Source organism: Lethenteron reissneri, chromosome 65 (genome assembly GCF_015708825.2).
Source record: "Lethenteron reissneri isolate LAM-NWPU_2019-01 chromosome 65, ASM1570882v1, whole genome shotgun sequence".
NCBI lineage: Eukaryota > Metazoa > Chordata > Hyperoartia > Petromyzontiformes > Petromyzontidae > Lethenteron > Lethenteron reissneri.
The window spans coordinates 7,291,964-7,316,269 of record NC_083843.1 but is presented as its reverse complement, the minus strand read 5'-3'; the positions used below and the strand labels follow the sequence as shown (position 1 = coordinate 7,316,269).

At 49.7% G+C, this 24,306-nt stretch overlaps 1 protein-coding gene across 1 annotated transcript in view; it reads right to left on the bottom strand.

Annotated features, from left to right (window-relative positions):
- Positions 1-6,009: 6,009 nt before the first annotated feature.
- The window catches only part of LOC133359382 (uncharacterized), a 29,707-nt gene continuing 11,410 nt past the window's right edge, over positions 6,010-24,306 (bottom strand). Inside the window, exons 4-10 of the mRNA XM_061577783.1 lie at positions 16,229-16,369; positions 15,069-15,176; positions 13,481-13,548; positions 12,511-12,796; positions 10,582-10,857; positions 8,473-8,651; positions 6,010-6,282 (exon numbers count right to left, since the gene is read on the bottom strand). Coding sequence (XP_061433767.1) covers positions 6,091-6,282; positions 8,473-8,651; positions 10,582-10,857; positions 12,511-12,796; positions 13,481-13,548; positions 15,069-15,176; positions 16,229-16,369 — 1,250 coding nt within the window. The 3' untranslated portion in view covers positions 6,010-6,090. The remainder of the gene's footprint in view (positions 6,283-8,472; positions 8,652-10,581; positions 10,858-12,510; positions 12,797-13,480; positions 13,549-15,068; positions 15,177-16,228; positions 16,370-24,306) is intronic.

The following is a 24,306-nucleotide window of genomic DNA, read 5'->3' as shown; positions in this document are numbered from 1 at the left end:
TTTGGTTCCAGATGGCATTCAATATCTCGTATTCCCAGACCAGGTAAAACGAGAGGTGGTGGGGTCGCGGTGATCTTTCATTTGCCCTCGTCCCAAAGTTGGGTCATTTAAATGCATGATCGTGCGTTGTGCCCTGAATGAGAATCAGGGCCTGTATTTCACCCCTTGTTTATAGACCACCTTAAAGAAAAGGTGATTTTACGTCTCAGCTGTGTGAGGTGAGCTCTCCCTTGTTCCTGGAATTCCCTTGCACAATTCTCTGGGATATTTCAACACACGGATGGATGACCCATCTGACAGTTTGAATACAGACCTTTTGGATGGGTTCCGTGGGATTTACTCAGTTTATTCAGGTCCCAACCCACGATCACCACGACCACACGATCGACCGAGTATTCACCCAGGGGGTCTCAGTTTGGGCCATTACATTTTCGTCCGCACTACGGACTGATCACACGGTGATTCATGCTGAGATTAAGGGTCTCCCTACCCCTCTCCAACAGTGAAGGGGACTTCAGGGGGGCTGGGTTCGGCCCATTAGGATAACGACCTCATCCGTATATCATGACGCCTTATCGGCCCATATTTCCTCTTACTGTGACAGTGGTACCATCAATGAAAGAGTTGATAAGTACAGTTTAGTGCTCCGATCTGCTATCAATGACCCTGCTCTTCGCCGCCATCTTCATGCCCTCTGGGCCTTGAAAGTATAACTTATGGAAATGTAACGACGCTGACACAGATCTCAACTCGATGATGATGATCGAACAACTCTAGGAGCCCGTCAAAAGGCGTACACGCGTGGGGGCTATCTTCATGGTCAATAAAAAAGTATGTCGCCATAAGGATTGACTAGGCAAGAAACCACCCTGCTGAACTGTTCAGGATGGTCAACGGTTTTAGTCACCAAGACTGTACGTCCATAAAGGTTGCTCCTTCTGAAGAGCGCTGCAAATAATGTCCATAGTTCTTTGCTAATGAGATCGATCGCATTAGAGAGGGTATCTGCCGAGCAATTAGTGCTGATCCTATCTTGGACCCAAGGGCTCCTCTCGTCTTTGAGGATTGCTTAACTGGTCCTGCCTGCAGACCTCATCCAGCCCACTGCGGGGATGAAATGGACCACTTGTGATTCAGATCCCTGCCCCTCCTGGGTTCTTAAGGAGGCATTTGAGCTGGAGATCCCGACAGTGACCGAATTGGTCAACTCTTCCCTTTCAGGAGGAGTGTTCCCGGGACCCCTGAAAAAGGCTTTAGTGCGACCACTCCTAAATAAAATGGAACTGGATGTTGATATCCTGGCTAACTTTAGCCCAATCTACAATCTTTCCTTTTTTCCATTTTTAGGGAAGATTATAGAAAGAGTGGCCTCCTCCCAGTTGGAGTTGTGTCTTGAAGCCGAGTGCTTCTTTGATGTCACTCAATCAGGTTTCAGGGCCCATCGTGGAACTGAGTCCATCTTGGTTTGCATGCCAGACGATCCCCTCGTGGCAAAGACCAGGGGCTGTATTTCAGCCCTTGTCATGTTGGACCTGTCAGCGGTATTTGATACAATCGATCGTGGGGTTTTATTGCGGTGCCTACGGGACCTGGAAGGAATCGAAGGCACCGCCTTGAAGTGGATTGGATCTTTTTTGCAGAGCAGGACCCAGCAGGTTGCCTGGGGTCCCGACGTGTCCCCTACTGGACCCTCTCCCTTTATGGCATCCCTCAGGGGGTCAGTTTTATCTCCCCTTTTATTCAACATCTATGTTAGGCCGCTGGGAGCTATCATCCAGAGGCACGGGTTACATGCAGAGGTAGCTGCATGGTAACAGCAGAACTGGCTAAGGCTGAATCCTGACTAGGCAGAGCTGATTATTGTAGGGTCAGAGAGTCGGCTGAAGATGGGACAGGGGGAGCTTGAGCCTCCACTAATTGATGGAGTACGCCCTCTTCCTGTGACAGTGGTGCACAACCTAGGTGCACTGTTCGATCTTAGCTTCACCATGCACCCTCAGGTTGCAGCTGTGGCCAAATAACCGAAGAGTGCTCCGAGGGCTGTGACCCCTCGTATCTGCTAGTGATCTCAAAACACTGGTTCACGTCTTTGCATCAAAGCGTCTGGATTAGGGAAATGCTTTGTATGCTGAGCTGCCTCGCGGACTGGTTCGGAAACTGCAGCTGGTGCAGAATGCGGCTGGCCCACATGCTTAGATGTATCAGCCGTTTCGAGCACATACAACCAATCCTCCATCATCAGCACTGGCTACCAAGTCAGCTATTGCATACAATTTAAGTTAGCTGTTCTGACTTACAAAGATCAAAACGGCCTTGGACCTCAGTCCCTGCAGTCTAGTCTGGCACCCCCCAGACGTCTGGTAGATACACACCTTGTGCTCCTAAGGCCAGGCCCTATAATTTGTCATTCTACGCTGGGCAGTAGTAGGGGCCTTCTCGAGTGTGGCATCTAAGATCTGGAACTCTCATCCACCGGCCCTCAGATTGGCTCTGAGCAATGAACAGTTTAGGAAACTTTGCAAGGCTCCTTTTAACTTTCTTAGAGCATGTCCCCTTATTTTTATATTTTTTCCATGTCTTGATTTTGTAGGTAGGAGGACTATCTTCTAGTCACCTGGTATCGACAATCAAGGGTATTTCCCTGTCCTACCTACAAAATCTGTCCCCAGACGAGCTGTTTGTCAGTTTTGATGTTGTTTCCTTATTCACCAAAGTTCCTCTACTTGACACCATCGCAATCATTGGAAACTTGGTTTATCAACGACTGAACACTGAGGTACCCCCCCCCCCCCCTGGTGAGACACTGCTTAACCAATACATGCTTCACCTGAAATGGAACTTTCTACACACAAACTGAGGGCACCCCAATGGGCTCCCCCTATCTCGGGTTTAGCCAACGTTTTCATGGAGAAATTTGAGACTGATGCCATCATCCAGACTGCCACTCTACGCCTGACCTTATGGAAGAGGTACGTGGATGACACTTTTGTCATCTGGCCACATGGCCGGCCTGCTCGAGACCAATTCCTCTACCACATCAATTCCATACACCCAGCCATCAGATTTACCATGGAAGTAGAAAAAGATGACAAGCTACCTTTTTTGGATGTCCTAATAAAAAAGAGACCCGATGGTTCAATGAGCCACTCTGTCTACAGGAAAGCTACCCATACGGATGCTTACCTAAAACCAGATTCCCACCACCATTCATCCCAGAAGAATTCCCTCATCAAGACTCTACACCATAGAGCCCAATGCATCTCCAACCAGGAACACATTGCCAGGGAACTCAAGCACGTACACCAAGCTCTCAAGGCTAATGGTTACTCCAACTACACAATCTGCAAAGTCATCACTCCAACCATGAAGAAGGATCTTGAGGAGCCATTCAAAACCATCACCTTACCCTACATTGCGGGGGTGACAAAAATATCTCAAAAATCCTGAATAAACACAAGATCCAGGTCCGATTCAACACAGTACACAAAATCCGCGATCTGGTCCCGTCCGTAAAATATGTGATTCCAGACATACAGTACCCTGGCGTCTACAAACTAAGTTGCCTCTGTGGTAGCAGTTACAATGGAGAAACCAAACGACATGTCTCAGACCGTATCCGTGATTACAAAGCAGACCTGAAACACGGTAGGACCAACACCTCAGCCGTGGCAGATCATTGTTATAATTTAGTGGGCTCACATGACATTGACTTCACCAAGACGGAGGTTCTCTGCAAGCCATCTGGCTACCAAGAGAGATTCGTTCATGAGGCCTTCCACACATACAAACACAGAGACAATTTCAACCGAGAAGATGGATTCTGGCTCAGCAATCATTGGAAGGATGTGATAAACCATTTCGGGTCTTGATTGATTGTGAACACGTTTACGGTGACTGTCAGACTGCATTCCATTCGCTGGCATTGACTATATATCCTTTATTTTCTCCTCATGGATCGGAGTCTTTGCTCTGCTGCAAGTTTCCTGCTACCACTCCCCCATTACATATGTCTTTCCTTCCTCTTAGTACCTTTCACTCGACTGTCAATGGTATGGTGTATTGCAGATTGTATAATAATAAATTGTATAACAGTGTAATGTTTAATATAATGTACAAGGTAATACATAGTATTGTAATTGTTTAGTGAACATGCAGCAGTGTGGTATACAGTAGGGTTTGTAGAATAATACATAGTGTAATATTACAATGTATAGTCTAAGGTATAGGGTAGTGTATAGTAACGCAGTATTTAATTCATTGTTGGGGTTTGTCTATGGCAGTGTATAGTACGATATATAGTTGTGTGATGTAGAAAAAAGTTTAGTTGGAGACATACGAATATAATGCATAATGTTAGAGCTTATATTGGTGCTGTGTATACGATATTATACAGTGTAGTTTAGATTGGAAGGTATAATAAGTCATTATATAGTGTCGTGTATACCCAGTTACTTAATGTTAATAGCTCAGCTTATTGGAGAGTATATTGAGTACATTGATTATATGGATGTAATTAAAATTATTTTTTCACATCGGTTTATTGTATGGTAGTAGGGTATTTGCAGTTCTTTGGAATTATAAAAAATGCCCCTTCCTTTATTACTGCTAAACCTACATAATACACAAGCATAATGACTTTGAGACCCCCCACCGCCTACACATTCCACAAGGAATGACTAACCCCATATCTGTATTTGTCATCAATTTGCTAAATTCCTCTGTTGATATGTAAACTCCTTTGTCAAGGCTCTCTGCTCCTCCCACCCGGCTTAAAATACACTGCCAAGCTTAGCAGTGTTCATTAGGATGTTGTCTTTCCGACAGCTCTGTTCTTCACCTGAGGACGGCAGCTTGCGTTGTTGCCATATCGTCGTGAGAATTGTATTATGTTTTATTTTTATTATTTTATCATTTCCCTTCTACGTGACTTTACCGAAAGAACCAAGAATATAAATGTATACTGTAAAGTAGTACAATGCCCTCTTTAGTGGGGGCGAGTTTTCACTCAAAAAAACAAATGGAAATGGAGAAGGGGGTGAGTGGAGGGATTGTGGTTAGAAGGGGGTGAGTGGAGGGATTGTGGTTAGGGAGTAGAGAGCGGAGGAATTGTGGTTATGAGGAAGGGGAGGGATTGTGGTTAGGATAAGGGGAGCAGATGGATTGTGATTAGGAGAAGAGGAGCAGAGGGATTTTGGTTAGAATTAAGGGATAGGCAGAGATTGGAGAAGAGGGGGAATGTGGGGGGGGGTGAAAGGGGAGTGAGAGAGAGGAAGAGGGGGGCAGAGGAGGGTGAGGATAAGTGCTTGGGATAGGGAAAGCAAAGGAAGTTGCGTTGGGCTGCTGGATAGGGAGCAGTAGGGTAGCAATTAGCACACGAACCTGGTGACCCGAGTACGATTCCCGCTCGTGGCTAACACCAGCGACGATTATCAGAACCGGGTCTTCCCCTAGGTCGGCTTCCTCTAGGTCGACTCAGCCTCAAAATAAGTACCTGGTGCGGTGTGTAAAAACATCGCCGCTGAAGAGATAAATGCGGCTGGGCGTGGTGTTGGCCACTCACCCTCTCTTGTGTGCCGTACCGGCCTTCACATGTGCTACTTGCTAACAGCAGCTGCCCCAACACTGGACGTTGCTGCTGCTGTTGAGGAGGAGAGTCAAACGTCATCCCAAGAAATTGCCACGTTTTAGGAGTCTCTCATTGCAAAATAAGTTCCTAAACCCATTATTTTCTTGTAAAGTTTAAACGCTTGAACAAAATGTTGACGGGGTCAAATTCCAAATATATTTTTTTATAATAATAATATTCCACCATCTTCTTGGTTCTTTCGGTAAAGTCACGTAGAAGGGAAATAATAAAATAATAAAAATAAAACATCATAAAATAAATCTCACGACGTTTCGGCCACAACGCAAGCAGCCGTCCTCAGGTGAAGAACAGGGCTGTCGGACGCTGTCTTTCCGACAGACCTGTTCTTCACCTGAGGACGGCTGCCAGTGTTGTTTTTCCACCATATTTTAAAAGCGTGAAATTTCCACTTCAGCGACTGTTGCCATGAACAGTCGGCCAGTGTCCCAAGCTGGCAACATTCATCAGCCCGCCAGCTTACTCTTCGCCTCCACTTGTTTCCTCAGGAAGCCATCGAAGGTGTCCCCGAGTTGAGGGTACGAATTCTTCAGCTCCCACAGGAGCTCCCAGAAAGCCTTGGCGCTCCACTGATCCTTGCTCAGGACAAAGTCCAGCAGCTGCACCGTGGCCTCAGTAGAGTCCATGTTTATCAGCATCTGTCGAGAGAAGGAAAGGAGAGAGGGGGGGAGAAAGGAGCAACGAAGCCAGACTCAAACGTTGCGCTCTACGATGGGAATGACAAAACGGCAGGCGGTTGGGGGGCGCATGGGGGCGACAAACCCAGCTGCGGTTGTACTCAGTATTCAGGGGCGCTATGTGACGCATGTAATGGTGTGGGTGAGCGCTGTCATGCCGAGGTGGCTAAAGTTACATGAGGTAAGGGGGTGGGTGAGTGGTCAGGGAGTTGAATCCCCTGGCAACCTCCACCTCCGGAAGCGACGGTGCCACTCGGTCTGGCCTTAATTGGCGGCAGGACACAAATTGGCCAGTCGGAACAGGCTAGGTGGTGGGGGTGAGGGGGGGGTGTTCGACGGGGCTATGCATGGTTGGTGGCCAGGTGTTGCCAACAAGAAAAATCGGCTTTAGTATAACTAATTTTCGAGGTTCCCATTGGAGGTTGCTGCACATGCCAAGTTGATTGACAGGAGCCGAGAGGCAAGAGACGAATGTCTCCCACCCAGCAAAAGGCAGCTAATTGGCTGCTAGGAAGGGCAGAGAGAGAGAGAGGTCATGTGCCCGGGGCTAAATTTGTGGATTCAAGTGGGGCGCCACCGGGGTACAGAGACGCGACGATCGACGCACACCACGACCAAGGGACTCCCGGAGAAGACCAGCGACGACTGCCAGGCGGAAGGCTCCGGGACCGAGACTGCGGCCGCATTGAGTTGTTCGACATTGCGGTTGGAGGCGCCGGCCAAGTCCCAAGACTGTCGCCACGTGGAGTCTCTCAAGAGCACTACCGACGACGTAAACTTCGTGACCACGACTGCAGCTGAGCTGTTCAACGTTGCGGTTGAAGGATTCCAACAAGTCGAGACACCACCGCCTTTTGAGTGGATATATCAAGAGCGCAGTTATAAATGCAAACCAAGACAACCACTGTCGGGTCCTGAGAATCTTTGAGGCTATGCATGGCCTTGACGGCAGATCCCGTGTGTACCCTGGATTTATGCTGCCCCATTGCATCACTGAAGGGCGGAGCGTGTGTGAGAGTTGGTACGAACGGTCATCTAGTTTTATGTATTACCACGGCGCTCTGTTGTTGCCAACACACAGGGGGCGCTGTGTAGCCGTGTGTTGTTCGAGTTTCGAGGAGTTTCGAGGAGTCGGTAGAGCTCAGTGTTTTGTAATTGTCGATGCGTGGGGGCGCTGTGTAGATGTTGGAAATTATTGTCTGTTTTGATTCTCGTCCTTGGACAAATTGTCTCAAGGCATAGTTAATAAATTCTAAATCTCGTTAAGACTCGCAGTATCCCAGATTGAATTATTGTCCATCTTTATACCACTGTTAAAGCACTCTTATAATAATCCGCATTGGTGCTCTCTACTAATGAGGGAATTGCATGGGGAGAGTAAATGGTTCCAAACTCCTCTCTCTCCCATATTAATAATAAGAATAAAGAGCAAACCTCACAATGCACACATACGTCATCGGATTGAAACAGGAAGAAAAACATGGATGACCAATGATTTACACTTAACATCATCAGAACGGGAAAGTTTTAATCTGGTAGACTGATTGGTTTAATATTATGCCTTTTCAACGATCAAGCAAACCTATCTACTTTTTGCATTTGACTGAAATGTGGGTTTTAATAAGTAATATTTAAAAATACTTTTATAAAAACACGCTTTAATGAAATGTACCGTACGAGTAATGGCAAAACTCCACGACTCCAGGAAGTGGCCCCGAAGCTTGCCATAACATAAGGGACCGTGGTGATTTACAGCCAACGTCAATTGAGCGTGAATAATTAGACCCAAGCAAAAACATAAGATGTAAAAAACATTGCTTAAAAATATATATGAATTTTTATGATGGAATATAGTATTGTCATCAGTATAACATACGTATACTAAGTTTGCAGTCGATACGACATTGGGAAGTTGGTTAAAATTGAGTTTTAAGATTTGAGGATACGACAACGGAAAGAGTTGAGGATATTACATACAGAGTTGAGGATACAACAGACAGAGTGAGATAAATTAAAGCGTGTAAAAAGGAGGACTTTTCAAAAACATTCGACAGAAACCCCCACCAACCCTGGACTTCCACGTACAAGGAAAGCAGTTTCAAAACGCTCGATGGAGAGAAAAATATGAAGAAGAAAACAAAAATCGCCCACCTGTCTGTGGTTATTGGTGAGAAAGCCCCGGTTGTGAAGTTGTGCGATCAGCATATTTGGCCCTTTCGCTAGAGCTCTAATCAGCGTCGTCTTGTTGAGGCGGATTCGATCGTGAAGCACGTGGTCGGAGTGCCGGTTCAGGCACACGATGAACGTGTTGGAGATCTCTTTGAGAAATTCTGAAAGACAGGGGGCAAGGGCGGTGGTCATTTTCTGAATGACATGACTAATGACACGTAGTGAAAGCGACAGCATTGCTCAACCCTTTTCCATATTCATCATCAATCACAATCCATGGGGCAGATATCACCGTAGTCGAAGGTGGTCCACTGCACATTTCGTATTTTGTTGTTTCTACTTTCCTTTTTCTGTTATGTAGTCTCAATATGCTCAAGTAGTGTACATCATAGTAGTGTGTAGTGTAGTGTATAATCGTGTAGTGTATTGCGTAATGGATAATAGTGTAGTGTATAGTGTACAGTAGTGAGTGGGTGTGGGTATGTTGAACTTCCTTTGTACGTAGCCAACTATACTAATCGGAGGCTGTGTAAAGTGTAGTGTATAGTAGTGTATTGTAAAGTAGTGTAGTACGTAGTAGTGTGTATGTATGTTGAAAGTATTTCGCACCGTATGTAGCCAAACGTGCAAATCTGTGGGTCTCTGTGGGTCTGTGTGTATGTGGGTCTCTGTGTAGGTATGTAAATTGACCTTAATGTAGGTTTTTTTTGGTTAGATCACGTAAATATAAATGTGTCATCAAACCCGCCACCAGTAGGTACAAGCACAATGTGCATGCATAATGTGCGTTGATTACCATATTAATAACCCAACAGCCAATGCATACTCATTGTCATTTAACACGTAGGCTTTCGCGACCAATATCATCCATAATAGAGTTTTTTGGGTTATATCGCATAAAAATATAAATGTGTCGTTAAAACCCGCCACCACCCGACAGCCAACGAGTAAGGGTTGTCAAGTAAACAGAACATGCCAATTCGTCACTAGTACAGCACACCTGTGTGTTGGAGAGCCAAGTCACACTATTTACAAACTGAGTACGACGTTTCTCCAGTAATTACAACTAGCTTCATCAGGCGACAGCCAGATTTGTGGAGAAGTCCACCTGTTTCGTTCTTTATATAGAGACGTGGATGTGTTGACCACCCTTCTGCGCTCTTGCACAATGTGGGGGGATTATTGAGGCAACGTACTTTATGCATGTGCATTACGCGAGCCCTTTGAACTTGTCCTTCCTGCCTATTGTGTTAATTAAAATAGCCCTACCAACGGTAATCCCTATTGAAGTATGCTGCCCGTTGTAGGCATGCATTTAAATAATGTATTATTTGATTATTCGCTTCTACGTAGCTATCCGAATGGTTAAAGTTAAAAATTGCTGAAGTGGGCGATTCCTTGTGTTGCAATCGAAACGCCGTGATTTGTTTTATTTTATTTTATTTCTAACTACATGACTTTACGGACTAGTAACGAATTGGCATGTTCTGTTTACGTGACAATTCTTACTAATTGAGTGTGTCGGGTGGTCGAGGGTTTAACGACACATTTATAGGTACGCGATCTAACTGAAAAAGAGCGACGTAGCTCAGGAGGGCCTATGTCTCATAAAATAAAATAAAAAATAGTTTACAGTTTAATCACCAGAAAAGGGGGATAGTAAAGCCTACTCTTAGTCTTCTTGGTTCTTTCGGTAAAGTCACGTAGAATGGAAATAATAAAATAATAAAAATAAAACATAATAAAATAATTCTCACGACGTTTCGGCCACAACGCAAGCAGCCGTCCTCAGGTGAAGAACAGGTCTGTCGAAAAGACAGAGTCATTCATAGTCACGGGAGTCATTCAGACTCTGTCTTCTCGACCGACCTGTTCTTCACCTAAGGACGGCTGCTTGCGTTGTGGCCGAAACGTCGTGAGAATTGTATTTTATTATGTTTTATTTTTATTATTTTATTATTTCCATTCTACATGACTTTACCGAAAGAACCAAGAAGATGAATCCCTGCAGTCACGAAAGCTTTAAATCGAAACCTACTCTTAGTTTTTTGTTCGTCATTCTTTCTGAATGCGTAACTTTCCCTCTCTTACCGAGGGATCTCAGCCACCGCTCGACTTCGGGATACACCGGCCCCACGTCCTGCAGAGTGAGCAGCAGCTTGAGGCAGTCATCATTGCCTCTCTCCACGAAGTAGTCGAGGATGCGAGCAGCACACTCATACCCGTCTCGCTCGCCCCTGGCCCTGGTGAAGAGCTCGGTGGTGATCCGTCCTTGCCTCATCAGCAGCTCGAGAAGGTGCCCTGGGTTCTTTCCGATCCACGCCTTCAAGTCAGCCTGCTTGCTATGGACAGAGCGCACCGCCACGCCTGTGGGTGGCAATCACAGTCACGGGTGTCAATTCCTTTCTGGGCGGCTCAATTTCCCGCGTGAGATGGACCTAGCCAACAACGTCTCTTACAGTTGTGAAAACATTTTAATCGGTGTTCTTTGCCCTGTTGGGCAATACACCAGGAGATGTTAAGGTGTTCAAACACCCAAAGGTATGATACCTTTTGGCGAGGAATCAAGTCCGCATTAACCACACATGTATTCGCTCCCACTGGACTTGGGATGACATCACAACAGGGTAAGCTGCGTAATACGGATCTCTCTTACCCCTGGAGACTCAAGACAACTGATGCACCCCACGGCAACAATTAAACGGACCACTCTCAGAACACGGGAAGCCCTCTGGACGACTGGACCCTTGGGGAAAAGGGGGAAAGGGCCACGTTATAACGCCCCCCCTCCCTCCCCCACGAGACGCAGGCTTGTACCCTCCCCCCCCCCCAACAAAAGCCTTCCTCGTGGTCAGGATGGAAGCCAGACTCCTCGGCAAGAAGGCCAAGGCGTTGTCATCGCCGCTGCATTTCCAAGCTCAGGCCGGATGCCCTGGGTGAGGGCCTGAAGGACAGCACTGGGAGTAGAGTGGGAAGGTCATTGCGGCTATCCTTCCGGGGTTCTCGAGAGGAGAAAATGGAAGAGATTGAAGCGGAGGCTGGAGAATCGGGCGATAACGGCGAACCGAGAGCGCTCCAGCGAAAGCGCACGGAGACAGGCTGGCGGAACTTGGAACGGGCTGGGCGAGAAGGGGCCGGGAGAATCAACTGAAAGTGTACGGCGGCACCGCGGAGGGAACGGAAGAGCGGGGAAACCGCCCGCACCTGGGAGTAGTAAAGCCGCGACTCTCGCGATTCGCATATCACTCAGGCCGAGATGCTTGCGGTAGCGCGGTTGGTAAAAACATACCGTGTAGACCCATACGGTTGAGCCCATATTCTTGTAAAGGGAAATTGAGTTTTAAGGTCCATACGGCATACAGCTGTTTCAATATGGGCAACAAAATGTGTTTGTCTCTGTTTCTCCCTTGAGATGGGACTTTCCAATAAGGTCTGAATTGTTCTGTGATAAGGTAGGGCACTGATAAGGGTTTGACAGGTATGTAAACAGGTGCATCCGCGGATACTAAAACCTGGCGGTCGGTAAGGGATCACTGTGCGTGTGTCGTCTTTGAAACCGATCGGCCTACCACACCAGGGTACGGCAGCCTTCTCTGTGGCCTTGTATCTGCACCACCAGATCTCAGACGAGAGAATAATGCCAAAAAGGTAAACAGCCACAAAGACATTGGTCGAGAGCACGTTTTGTTTGCACGTTTTTTGCCGCGAACACGTCACGCGTGGGAGTGGTTCTTCGCTAATTTAAGACATCATCACCATTTGTAGCACCATTGCGGGGGTTTGAACAGCAGCACGACGACGGTGGAGGTAGGGGTGTTTTCACCGTTTGTGCATTGTCAGAGTGGGGCAGCCACGGAGCCACAAAGAGGGGGGGAGGAACCAAAGAGTCGAAAGGGGTGGTGGAGGAGTTAAAGAGTCACAAGGGGGGGTGGGGCACAGTCCCAGAGCCACCAGCATGCGGCTCCCGGAGCCACAAGTTTGCCATCCACCTGGGACGGGTGACATTGAGGGCCGTCATACCGCTGCTGTGGACCTTTTTCCGCAGCTGCACGTAGTTGTTCCTGAAGTAGTAGAGAACCTCCCAGAGTTTCTCACAGCCCAGCTCCCCCTGGCCGGTGAAGTGGCTCAGTATGAGCTCCACGCACTCCCTGCCACTCCTGTCTTTCGCCTCTTCATAGACGTTGGCCGGGATCATATTGAAGTTATTGAGGTGCTGTAGGAGGTGCGAGGGATCCACCCGGATTGATGCCTTGATGTTCTCGCTGCTGTCGCAGGTGAGATTCACCACCTCGCTCCCAATCTCCACCTGCGGTGGAGCAACGCGAGATGCATGCAATGTAACCACGGTAGAATTGGACCCCGGTGGTTAGGCGGTACGTGGTCTCCTGTAATGCCCCATAGGAGTTGTTTTTTTCACAATTCGAATTGGATCTATGAGACGATTGAGCAAACAGAACTGCTACGTCACAGGGCTCATGGGGAATGAGTGGTGCTTGTAATATGGCTACCTCCGGCGTAGCATCGTTGTCATCGCATGAGGCATTGGGATGCTGCTGGATGCTTCTCGACGCTGCTACGCTACATGTGCCTCGGTCTTTGTTCAGGCCCTGCGTTACGCATTGTCTCGCGCGTTATCACGGACTGTGCTTCATACTCACCCCTGTATTATTTATGATGTATTATTACACGATTTTTTCCATCACACGGTGTTCGTCAGGAAAGCAACTACTCTACCGCGCGTTTGATGAGAACACGGACTGTATCCTTCCTCCTGTTTAGCATGGTTGGCTACGTATGGTGCGAAAGAAGTTCAACATACATACATACACACATACATACACAGAGACACACAGACACCCAGACCCATAGAGACCCACAGATTTGCACAGTTGGCTACTTACGGTGTGAAGCAAGTTCAACGTACATACATACATATGTGTCCAAGCCTGAAGAGTAAGGAGAGTGCGAGTGTTTCCAGTGGTGAGTTTACCTGATATCCATCTGTTTGCATTTCCAGAATTTGGGAAGGAACAATTCGGTACCCTTCGATTGCAGCGCCTGTGGAATTAAGACGTGAGAGTGAGATGACAATGCTTCTGCTGCTATCAGATACCGAACAAAGCATCGTGTCTTATTTCAACTTAGTACAGTATAGGCGTACCCCGGTTTTACGTCCAGGATGCGTTTCCTTAACAAACAGATCGAAAGTACTTCAATCGAAGCAAAGAGATGGACGGTGAATCGTAACGTTAAGGTTCTGCTACTAGAACTAGGTACTGCTTTTAGAGATGGGATAGTGGGTCATAACGTGGTACAGTACCTATTATTACGACAAGTACTACTACAGGTAGTAGTAGATTTTACTACTACTAGTCGTAGTAGGTACTGCCTTTAGTACTGGTACTACTGTTACAGATGGGATGGTGGATCATAACGTGGTACAGTACCTAAACAGAGCATGCTCAGTTACCCATTGCAAATGTATACTGCACAACCATCGGTGTGAAAAGTAAGTCTATATGATTGATATATTAAGGAATACCACTCTCTATTCTACTTCATGTATAATTTGTTTGTCAAATAAAAGCAGTTTACACTAGTCTAAAAAATTGTCGCCATAAATACTTGTTTTTATTTTAGCAGGTAAGGCTCCACTGAGCGTATTTTTTTAAAGCGACCTGGCCCACACAAATGAGAGCTCAACGAAGTGGATGATATCATTATCATCGTCGTGTGGAAATGTATAGCAGCAGCCAAACACTCTCTGAACGCCATGACATTGATTTTAAATGTGGAGGGAAAAAACCGGAGGACCCGGAGAAAAATCCACGCGACCATTATGACCACCACGAGGAGAGAGAAGAGACGCAAACTCCAAATATACAGCAACAGGCATCAGGGTCGGGATCGAAAGCACGACTTCTTGTATACCAGGCAAGGTAGTTAACATCTCCTAGACACCGTGGCACCCCTAGTCAGGAAAGCATCCTGACATCTTGACTAGAGAGAGAGGAGGACCAATGCAACGACACAATGAAGGGTGGTCGCCGTAGAATGAGAAACTGCAACACATCCGTGAAGCGGTGGGTTTGGACGTAATAATAATAAAACCCATGCAGGTTTTGCCCATTACCACAGCTGTATTCTTGTACAGGGAAATTGAGTTTTTAGGTCCATATGGTATACAGCCGTTTCAATACGGGCAAATACTATTTTTGCCTATTTGTTTGTGTTTCTCCCTTGTGATGGGACTGTAGTATGGATGTTGAGATTTATAAGGGGCACGGGGTGACCAATATGGTCTGAATTGGTCTGTGGTAAGGTAGGGGCACTGATAAGGGGTTGACAGGTATGCGAGTCCACTCAGGAGCGGCTCTGATTGGCCGAAATCGGCGTGTCCACGTGATGTCGTAAAACAGACACGCACGCGAGTCATTGATCGAAAATGTACCGTTAATGAGAAACAACGTGGACCCCCCCTATGGGAGGTGGCTCTAAATATCTTTAATCGATGGCGTTGTAAACCAAAAGGACCGCTGTTTTGCTTTACATCTTTTAGGACGGTGCGTTGCGCTTACCGTGCTGGTACGTGCATCCTAATGTCGGCAAGTCTCGTCCCTTGAAGACGATCACTCCTAATTTCAGCGCGAGTATGCTTACGAGGGTGAACGCCAATCCAATGGCAGCTGTGCGTGTTGAATAAAAAAAGATTAAAAAATCAAAGATTATACGAGAAAACCAGAACATTGAACTTTCACATTCAGAGAGAAGTCAGCGCAATTCACAGGTGTAAACTTCATCATCATCATCACGTGCAGACGTTTGGAGACAATGTGCAGTCCGTGTTCTCCTACAACACGCAGTAGCGTAGTTGTGTTCCTGAAGAACATACCCACCCCGATATATATAAAAAAGTTAAAAGTTGTGTGTGGGTTTCTGGCGGGGTTTGTGTGTGGATGTGTGGCGGTGTTTGTTTGTGGCGGGGTTTGTGTGTGGTCACCCGCTTGCCACTCCAACGGTGGGGTTTAAGTAAAAAAAATAGCCAGGTACCACGCCGTAAGCCCCATGGTGAGCAAGCGCTATTCCTTTTTCACATCCGTCAACTTTAAATTAGTTTAATTAGCGATTTAGTGCGATTTCTGTGCACTTTCTTACTTATTTATTTATTACGCGTGCACGACCATACCAACTCACGTGCCTTTGGTGGGGAGGACGGCCCATGCCAAGTCGCACTCCTCCAGTGGGAGTGAGGGGGACATTTTCATTCGCGTTAAAAATGCTATAAAAATACACTAAACGTTCAGGTAAAATCGTCACTGTCTCATGTCCCCCCCACCCTGATGCGTGCAGTTATTACTACTATACAGTCGCGAGATGCTACCACTATAGGCCGTAGATATTACTGCAGAGCGGCCGGGGACATCGTGCCTGGGGGGGGGGGGGGTCAGGGGTAGCAGCCCAGCCCTAGCCTGCCAAGGTGCCACCTCGGCCGGCTGGACAATCTAGGCGAGGCCAGAGGCTCTGCACAGGACTAGGCCTCACCACGCCACTCTGTCAGGTGAGTACTTTGTGCTATACAGTCGATAAATACTGCTATAGAGTCAGCATGTACTACTGTAGTGATAGCAGGTACCACCAGAGTCGGTATGTACTGCTGTAATCATGAGTAGCGGGGCTTTACGCCTGGTGAAATAAAATAAAAACATGTTTAATCGTTTTTAAGTTTGTACGGCCTAACCTGTCTTATACCCTTGATGGACACCGGTCCGTGAGTCGTCGGGAACACAGCGCTGTGAGTCATCGGCTTCTCTCTTAAGCCCTTCCCTGCACCAACACTCGGTGTCCTGAGCGATGGAGCAGTTCACGACCGCCTCCTCGTCTGAAGACAGAGAGACGCAGACAGCACCTCGTCACTGTTAACGCGAGTAGGAAACACGCGAGTCGCAACGCAGCCGCCTCGGCGTAGCGGCAGCAGCATCGTCACCATCGCACGAGGCACTGGGCTACTGCTGGATACTTCTAGTAGACGCAGCTACCCTCTGCAAGCGCCTTCCTCAGTCTTCGTCCAGGCCCTGTGTTACGTGGATTGTGCTTTCGACTCCCCACATTATTCTAACTCGATTTTTTTCATAGCGCGGTGTTCTTCAGGAACTCAATTACTACTCCTACTGCAACCGCCACCGCGTTATAGGAGAACATGGACTGCACTGGCAGATGTTAGGGGTTCTATCCTTGAGTCAGAGCCAGTTTTACCACAGATTTAAAACGGTGCTATTACAAAAAGATCACTGATCAGTGTAGAGTTTGCGAGGTGCCACGGTGGCTATGAGATGTTAACTACCTCGCTTCATATGCAAGAGATCGTGGGTCCAATCTCGAACCTGACGATGCCTGATGCTGTGTATTGGGAGCCTGCTTCTCTCTCTCCCCATGGTGGTCACTGCGTGGATTTTTATCCGGGTCCTCCGGTTTTATTTCCCCCCACATTTAAAATCAACGTCACCCGTTTGGAGTATTTGGCTGCCGCTACAAATGTCCGGACGTGATAATGGTATCAGTCAATTCGTTGAGCTGATATGATATCTCGGCCTCGCTGTGCGCTGCGTTGCACCACTAGTCGAGTAGATAACCTTGCGTTCAATAAACCCTCGGAGCCAGGATGAACGTCCAACTCCAATCGTCATTTATTGATTGTAACAAGGGAAAACTGCTGAGAAAACACAGATACAGCATCTGTTATAATCTGGAAACACCAACACAATGAACACCACAGCATCAGAACATTGTCTTATATAACAATAGATCCTGGACGGACCAGGCCCCTACATTACCACTGAACAACTAGACAAAAGCACAAGCCGGTGCGTTGCATACAGGCACATCGTGTATTCATCCCACTGCACCCCAAAAGTACAGCATTACACATAACACTAAACTGTGGATGAGATTCTTCGTCATCTTTACTCTCAGAATCGCAACATAGGCACAAGTCTGACTCGACCTACTAAATCACAAGTAACATCCACAATAAGGAAAGTCGCAGGCTTCGTTACTGACTAGGCCTCGTATTTACTACAACAACTTATCGGCACCATAAAGGCATTTACATCACTATAACGGTCATTACAACATTACAACAGCATTGCCAATATTATAGGAATATAAACAACTTACAGACAATGCTTCTTAAGCTCCCACAATGGACAAGTGCGGCTGTGGTCTCACTGAGATGCGATGCGTGCCGCCATCTTGACTTATCTGTGTAATGGCCGACGCCCGCGTGGTACAGTGGAAATCTAAAATCGTAACTTCCTGGTCACGTGACCAAAATTTGAATAAAAAAACAGGAACTTCCTGTGAACATACGCTCCACATCTGCCGTGAGGCAAGACATATGAGTTGTGATGGCCCGGTCGCTATGTAGCTCAGTGGGCCTTACACCTGGTCAATTAAAATAAATCGTTTATTATTTATTACACGCTTTTATTTAACTCACTCTGTCTGTTGTATCCTCAACTCTGCCTGTTGTCGTATCCTCAAATCTTGTAACTCAATTTTAACCCACTTACCAATGTCATACTGATGACAATACTATTGTAATGCGGGCATAAACGACCTTCCGGATGTGACGTCACGGGGGGAGGAGTTACGTCACGTGGGGGTAAGGGTTCAGGTCTTAAAGGGGAGAAACCGGAAGAGGAGGGGAGTGATTGGAGACTGGGCTAGAGTGAGGCCACGCAGGGCGAAGGCTGGGGGAGTGGCGAGATCGCCACACACACAGAGTACGGTCGGCACCGTCGGCCAGCGGTGACCGACCCCGGAGGAACGGGGAGCAGCGGTGAGACTGCAGCGAGAGCAGCCGGGGAGGCTGCACGAAGAGAGCAGCAGCGGGGCTGCTTCGGAGGAGAGAGACAGCAGCGGTGGGGCTGCGTCGAGGGCAGCCGGAGAGGCTGCATGAAGAGGTCAGCAGCGGGGCTGCTGGGGGACGGAGGAAGGCTACAGCAGCGACAGCAGCATCGGCCGCGGAGCGGAGGGTCTCTGAAGAGAGCCGTGTGGGAAAGAGAAGACGAACCCGAATAAAGGACACCAAGCCAGATACCGTGGTCGAGTCCTTTATTACACTGGTGTCAGAAGTGTAACGGCATGTCAAAGCAACTAAGAAAAAAGAATATTCCGACGCCATCATCTGCTTCATCATCCGACGACGACGGCCTTCCTCCAGCAATGGACCCAGCTGCGTTGGTGGAGGAGACCCGGGCTGGAGCGAGTGCGGGTCCGGGAGTTCAAGATGTCGCCGCGTCGGCGGGCCCGTCAGCACCAACGGACGCGGATTTCCGATGGGCACAGATGGCGGAGCAGCTTGAGATGCTCAAGAATGTATTGGCGCAGTTATGTGCCCTCGTCACGCCGAGGACAGCATTTGGGAGAGCCGAGGGTGGTCCACAGGCCGCCGCCTTGCCTTTGCCGTCGACGCCATCAGCCACGCAGCACGAAGACGCCATCTTGGGCGTGGCGGGGGAAGAATGGCGGGAAGCCACCATCTTGCGCTCTCCGCGACGGGAAGCCGCCATCTTGACTACGCCGCGATGCGACGCCATTTTGAACCTGCCACCGGATGAATCATCGCTTGAGGACGGCGCGCCAAGGAGTCGCAGTCGTCATCTTACTACGGTCAAAGAATTCTCCATCGGGGGCGATTGGAGCGCTTTCGCCTGCAGGTTTTTGGCGGCGGTAAGCTCTGCAAGGTGGACTGATGCTGAGGCTTTGGAAGTGCTGCCGACTCTTCTGGATGACGAGTCGGTCAGATTCTTTCGTTCTATAACGGCCGAGAAGAAGAAAACATTACGAGGAGTTTTTGACGAAATGGCAGATGCTTACGAGCCACCTGATGATGCTCATCGCCGATTTTCTCAACGACAGCGAGCGCCCGAGGAGTCGCCGGTGGCGTTTAGGGGTGCGGTACTGGAGTTGGCTATGGCCGCATATCCGGAGACGAACCCTGACCTGCTCGAGCCTCTCATCTTAGGTAAGATGCTCGAGCTGTCCCGGGATCTGGGGATTCCCATGCTGGTGTGTGGCCACGAGAAGCTGACGTCCCGAGCGGCAGCCAAATGTCTGGACGCCCAGTTTAACCTGCGCCGGTGGAAGCAAGTCGCGGCGTGGACGGGGGGGCCCATCATCGAGGGAGGTGCCGTGAGGTTGGGACCCTAAGAAGGCGGTATACGTGCCGGATGAGGGGAGCCCGCAGGAGCTGACGGCCGCCTCGGGTCCATGGTCGGGCCGCGGTAGGCCGGTCCCGCGCGCTGCACCACCGGCACGGGGCCGTCAGGATGCGGGGCCTGCGCTGCGGCGCAACGACGTTGACTGCTTCCGCTGCGGGTGTAGGGGCCATTACGCCAGGGACTGCTGGGCCCACATCCCGGGTCCGCCCCAGCAGGAGGCCTCGTCAACGGACGCGCCAAAGAAGGAACCTCCAAGACAGGCAAGTCGGTGCACACCAGACACCCGGCAAGGCTTTACACCTCACCCATCACCATTGTCGTGCGATCCGGGTGTTGTTACCAACGGGAGGCCATCGACGGGGCCGTGTCGCTCGGTGACGCAGTGGCGTAAATTGGCACGGAGGGTCGTCGCGGCCGCTACTGGTTCGTCCACTGTACCGGGGTCTATACAAGGGGTAGACGTGCGTATTTTGGTTGATTCCGGTGCGTCCGCGACCATTATATCGGATGTCATTTTCCTTCTCTTGGGCATCCCACCGGGGGCCGTGCGTCCGGTTTACGGGTCGTGCATCGCTGCGAACGGGGGTAGCATGGGCATTGTGGGCCAGGTGGACGCTAAAATATCTATCGGGGAAGTGTCGGCCTCGGGAATAGTGTTAATTTCGAGATCTCTGGCAGTTCCTTGTTAATTGGGAACTGATTTTCTGGCTAAGATGCCCATTTTGATCAAAATTAATGAGAATTGTATTGAATTGCCGGGTGGCCGTAAAATCTCGTTGCTGCCGTCGCCCTGGGGGCGACCTGCTCCTGCCGCCCAGGTGCAGGCATTATCCGAAGTATCTGTTGACATTCCACCTGGCTCACAGATGCTTATCCCTTTGCGATATCGGAAGCCGCTGCCTGATCGGCGAGGTGCGGTTGGGGTCTTGTTGTCGCCATCCGCCACCATAACGGCCGGATTGGCGCTGGTTGGGGCGCAGACCATCGTCCGGCCGGACCAACAACCGTTTTTGCAGGTGCTCAATGCGAGTACCGAGCATGTATGTGTTCCGGCTGGTACGGTTGTGGCACATGCCACTACGGCATTTATGGCACAGGATTGCCTGCACAGCCAGGGCGTGGTTGCTGGAGTTTCGGAGCCGGGAGCTTCGGATAATCGCTGGATTGCCGACTTATGTAGGGAAAATTCTTCCCTGTCCGAGGAACAACGTTGTGCGATTCGTAAATTGTTATTGACTTATTCGGATGTGTCTAGCTCCGACGATTTGGATTTGGGACGCACCTCGTTGCTTTACCATCATATTGACTCAGGGGACGCTGCCCCTATTCGGTTGAACTCGCACCGGATGAGTCCGGCCGAGCGAGAACACGTTCGGGGGGCAGTGGATGACATGTTGGCTGCGGACATAATATCTCCATCTAACAGCCCATGGGGCGCGCCTGTTGTTTTGGTCAAGAAAAAGGACGGCAAATTGCGATTTTGTGTTGATTTCCGGAAATTGAATAAAATATCGGTGGCAGATGCGTATCCCCTGCCGCGTATGGACGACTCCCTCGATGCCTTGTCGGGGGCCAAGTTCTTTTCTACGCTAGATCTCTCTTCGGGATTCTGGCAGCTTCCCCTTGACGAGCCCTCGCGGGAGAAAACCGCATTCCGTACGCCGCAGGAGTTGTTTCAATTTAATTGTCTCCCGATGGGGCTGAATGCGGCCCCTGCCACATTTCAAAGGTTGATGGAGCTGGTATTGACGGGGTTGCAGTGGGAGACATGTCTCATATATTTAGACGATATTATCGTCTTCAGCCGCACATTTGATGAACATTTACGGCGGTTGGAGTCGGTGTTCACGAGGATGCGTTCCGCGAATTTGAAATTTAAACCTAAGAAATGTCACCTACTGCAACGGTCCGTCCGTTACTTGGGGCATATCGTGAGTGCTGATGGGGTGGCCACGGATCCGGAAAAAACAGCGTGCGTCCGGGATTGGCCAACCCTGGCCACCGTGGGGGATGTACGTCGCTTTTTGGGATTTGCCTCATATTATCGGAGATTTTTTCAGAATTTTGCGACGATCGCGAGGCCCTTGCACCTCCTTACGGGTAAAGGACGAAAATTTGGTTGGGGACCGCCGGAAGAGGCGGCTTTTCAGGGCCTGCGCGATCTATTGGCAACGGCGCCGACGTTGGATTATCCGGATTTCGATCACCCCTTCATTCTTGATACGGACGCGAGTGACACAGGCATTGGCGCGGTGTTGTCTCAGTCTAAAGGGGGTGTGGAGCGCGTGGTGGCGTACGGTAGCCGGGTTTTGTCTCCCGCGGAAACCCGCTACTGCGTCACTCGCAGGGAACTTTTGGCTGTTGTTTTTTTTCTACGCCAATTTCGACCGTACCTGTACGGTCGTTCGTTTATTGTGCGCACGGATCATGCGGCCTTGCAGTATGCTCTTAAAATGGACCAGCCATCCGGCCAGTTGGCGCGTTGGTTGGACACGCTGCAAGAATTTTCCTTCCAAATTCACCATCGGAAGGGGGTGCGCCATGCGAATGCGGACGCACTTTCAAGATTGCCGCAGCGCTCCCCTTGCGCGTGCGCGTCGGGGACGCATAGGTGTGCGCCGATTCAATCTCCCCCTCAGCCGGTTGCGCTGGCCATCGAGATGCCGGATTCTCCAATGGAGCCGGGTCCGACTGATGGGGTTTTGAATCTGCCACGGTCTGTGTGGATTCGGGAGCAAATGTTGGATGAGTCGTTGTTGTCCTTACGGAAGCGGTCTGCGGGGGAGAGTGGGAGTCCGGGTACGGGTGGGGTGCCGGAAACCACTCTCCGGGATGGTCTGCTCATGTGGAGGGAAGGATTCCAGGAACGCTGGCGTCTGGTAGTGCCGGCGTCCTTGCGATACGAGTTGATCAGGACTCTCCATTGTGACACGCTCTTACATCTGGGTGTTCAAAAGACCCTATTGACGTTGCAACGTCATTACTTTTGGCATGGCATGGCGACAGATGTCGTCGAGCACGTGCGCGCGTGTCCAGATTGTGCCCGGTGAAAGCCACCTAAACATCCTTATGTGCCGCCGATACAGTCTATTCAGGTGTCTCTAGTTAATGAATTGGTGGCACTGGACATTTTGGGACCCTTCCCACCATCTGCGAGGGGTAATAAATACTTGCTGGTTGGGGTGGAGTACCTCTCCCGTTGGCCGATGGCCTGGCCGTTGCCCGACCAATCGGCCGCGGCTATTACCGACGCCTTTTTATTTGGGTACGTTATGGACAAGGGTGCGCCGGAGAGACTCCTCACGGACCAGGGCCGAAATTTTTCTTCTAAATTGTTGGCGGAAGTACGCGCAGCTCTTGGGACTAAGAAAATACGGACATCTCCATACCATCCGCAAACGGATGGTATGGTCGAACGGCTAAATCGGACCTTGTCCGCCATGTTGTGCCACACGGTGAGTGAACAACAATCAGATTGGGATTTGCACATCCCTGGGGTACTTTCGGCGTACCGGATGATGCCGCATGCGGCTACAGGATATTCGCCGTTTTTCCTGATGTATGGTCGGGAAAACGTGCCGCCGATGGATGTGCAGTTGGGAACCGGTGTGAGGGGACCTGGTAAGCCACTTCCAGATTACATTCGAGACACCGTTCTCCGGGTCACGGAGGCGCGGGAGGGGGCCCGCGTGGCTACGGCCAAAGCTCAGGCCCGGAACGAGCGGAATGCTCGACGCTCCAAGGGGGAGTGCCCCTGGAAGGTTGGGGACCTGGCCTGGCTCCATTGTCCGCAGGTGCAGCCAGGTACCTCTCCTAAGTTGCATAAACCATGGCAAGGGCCCGTCCGCCTCATCGAGGTTCCCAACCCGCAGTCGGCACGTGTTCGGATTGGATCTCGTCGCTGGTTCGTTCACACGTCGCGCTTGAAACCATATGTTGCTCCTCTACCTGATGCGTCATCTCCTGATGTTGCCTTGCCGGGGTCTGTTGCTGCCGACTCACCCTTGCCTGCGTCCGTTGATCTTGCAAGAGCGCCTGTCGTGCCTGTTACAGACAGACCGGCCGTGACACCGCAGGTGACGAGGGGCTCTGCTCGGGGGGTGCCTGCCAGGACTGTGGGAACTCCGAGCCCCGCAGCCCTTCCGACCCCGCTGCAAGCACAATCGCGGGACACCTCCGAGGCTGAGCCTTCGGGGACACGGGACCGGGACGTTGGTGGGCCTCCAACAGCGACAGGAGGATTGCGGCCTGTCGCTCTTAAAACCCCATCACGTTCCCGCTCTGCGGGAGGGCCGCCGACCGTCCGGGACGGGCCGGCGACTCGCACACGTTCTAAATCTCTTATGTTTCGTTATTGTTCATGTTGTGTTATTGTTCTTACTGTTATATTTATTGCATGCTTCGTGTCCTTTAGTGTGTCTGGGTCGGTTTCGCTCGCATTACTTGTCGGAGTTCTTGTTCAGCCGAGGTCGGCTGGGTTTTCTCTACGGGGGAGGGTGGTGTAATGCGGGCGTAAACGACCTTCCGGATGTGACGTCACGGGGGGGAGGAGTTACGTCACGTGGGGGTAAGGGTTCAGGTCTTAAAGGGGAGA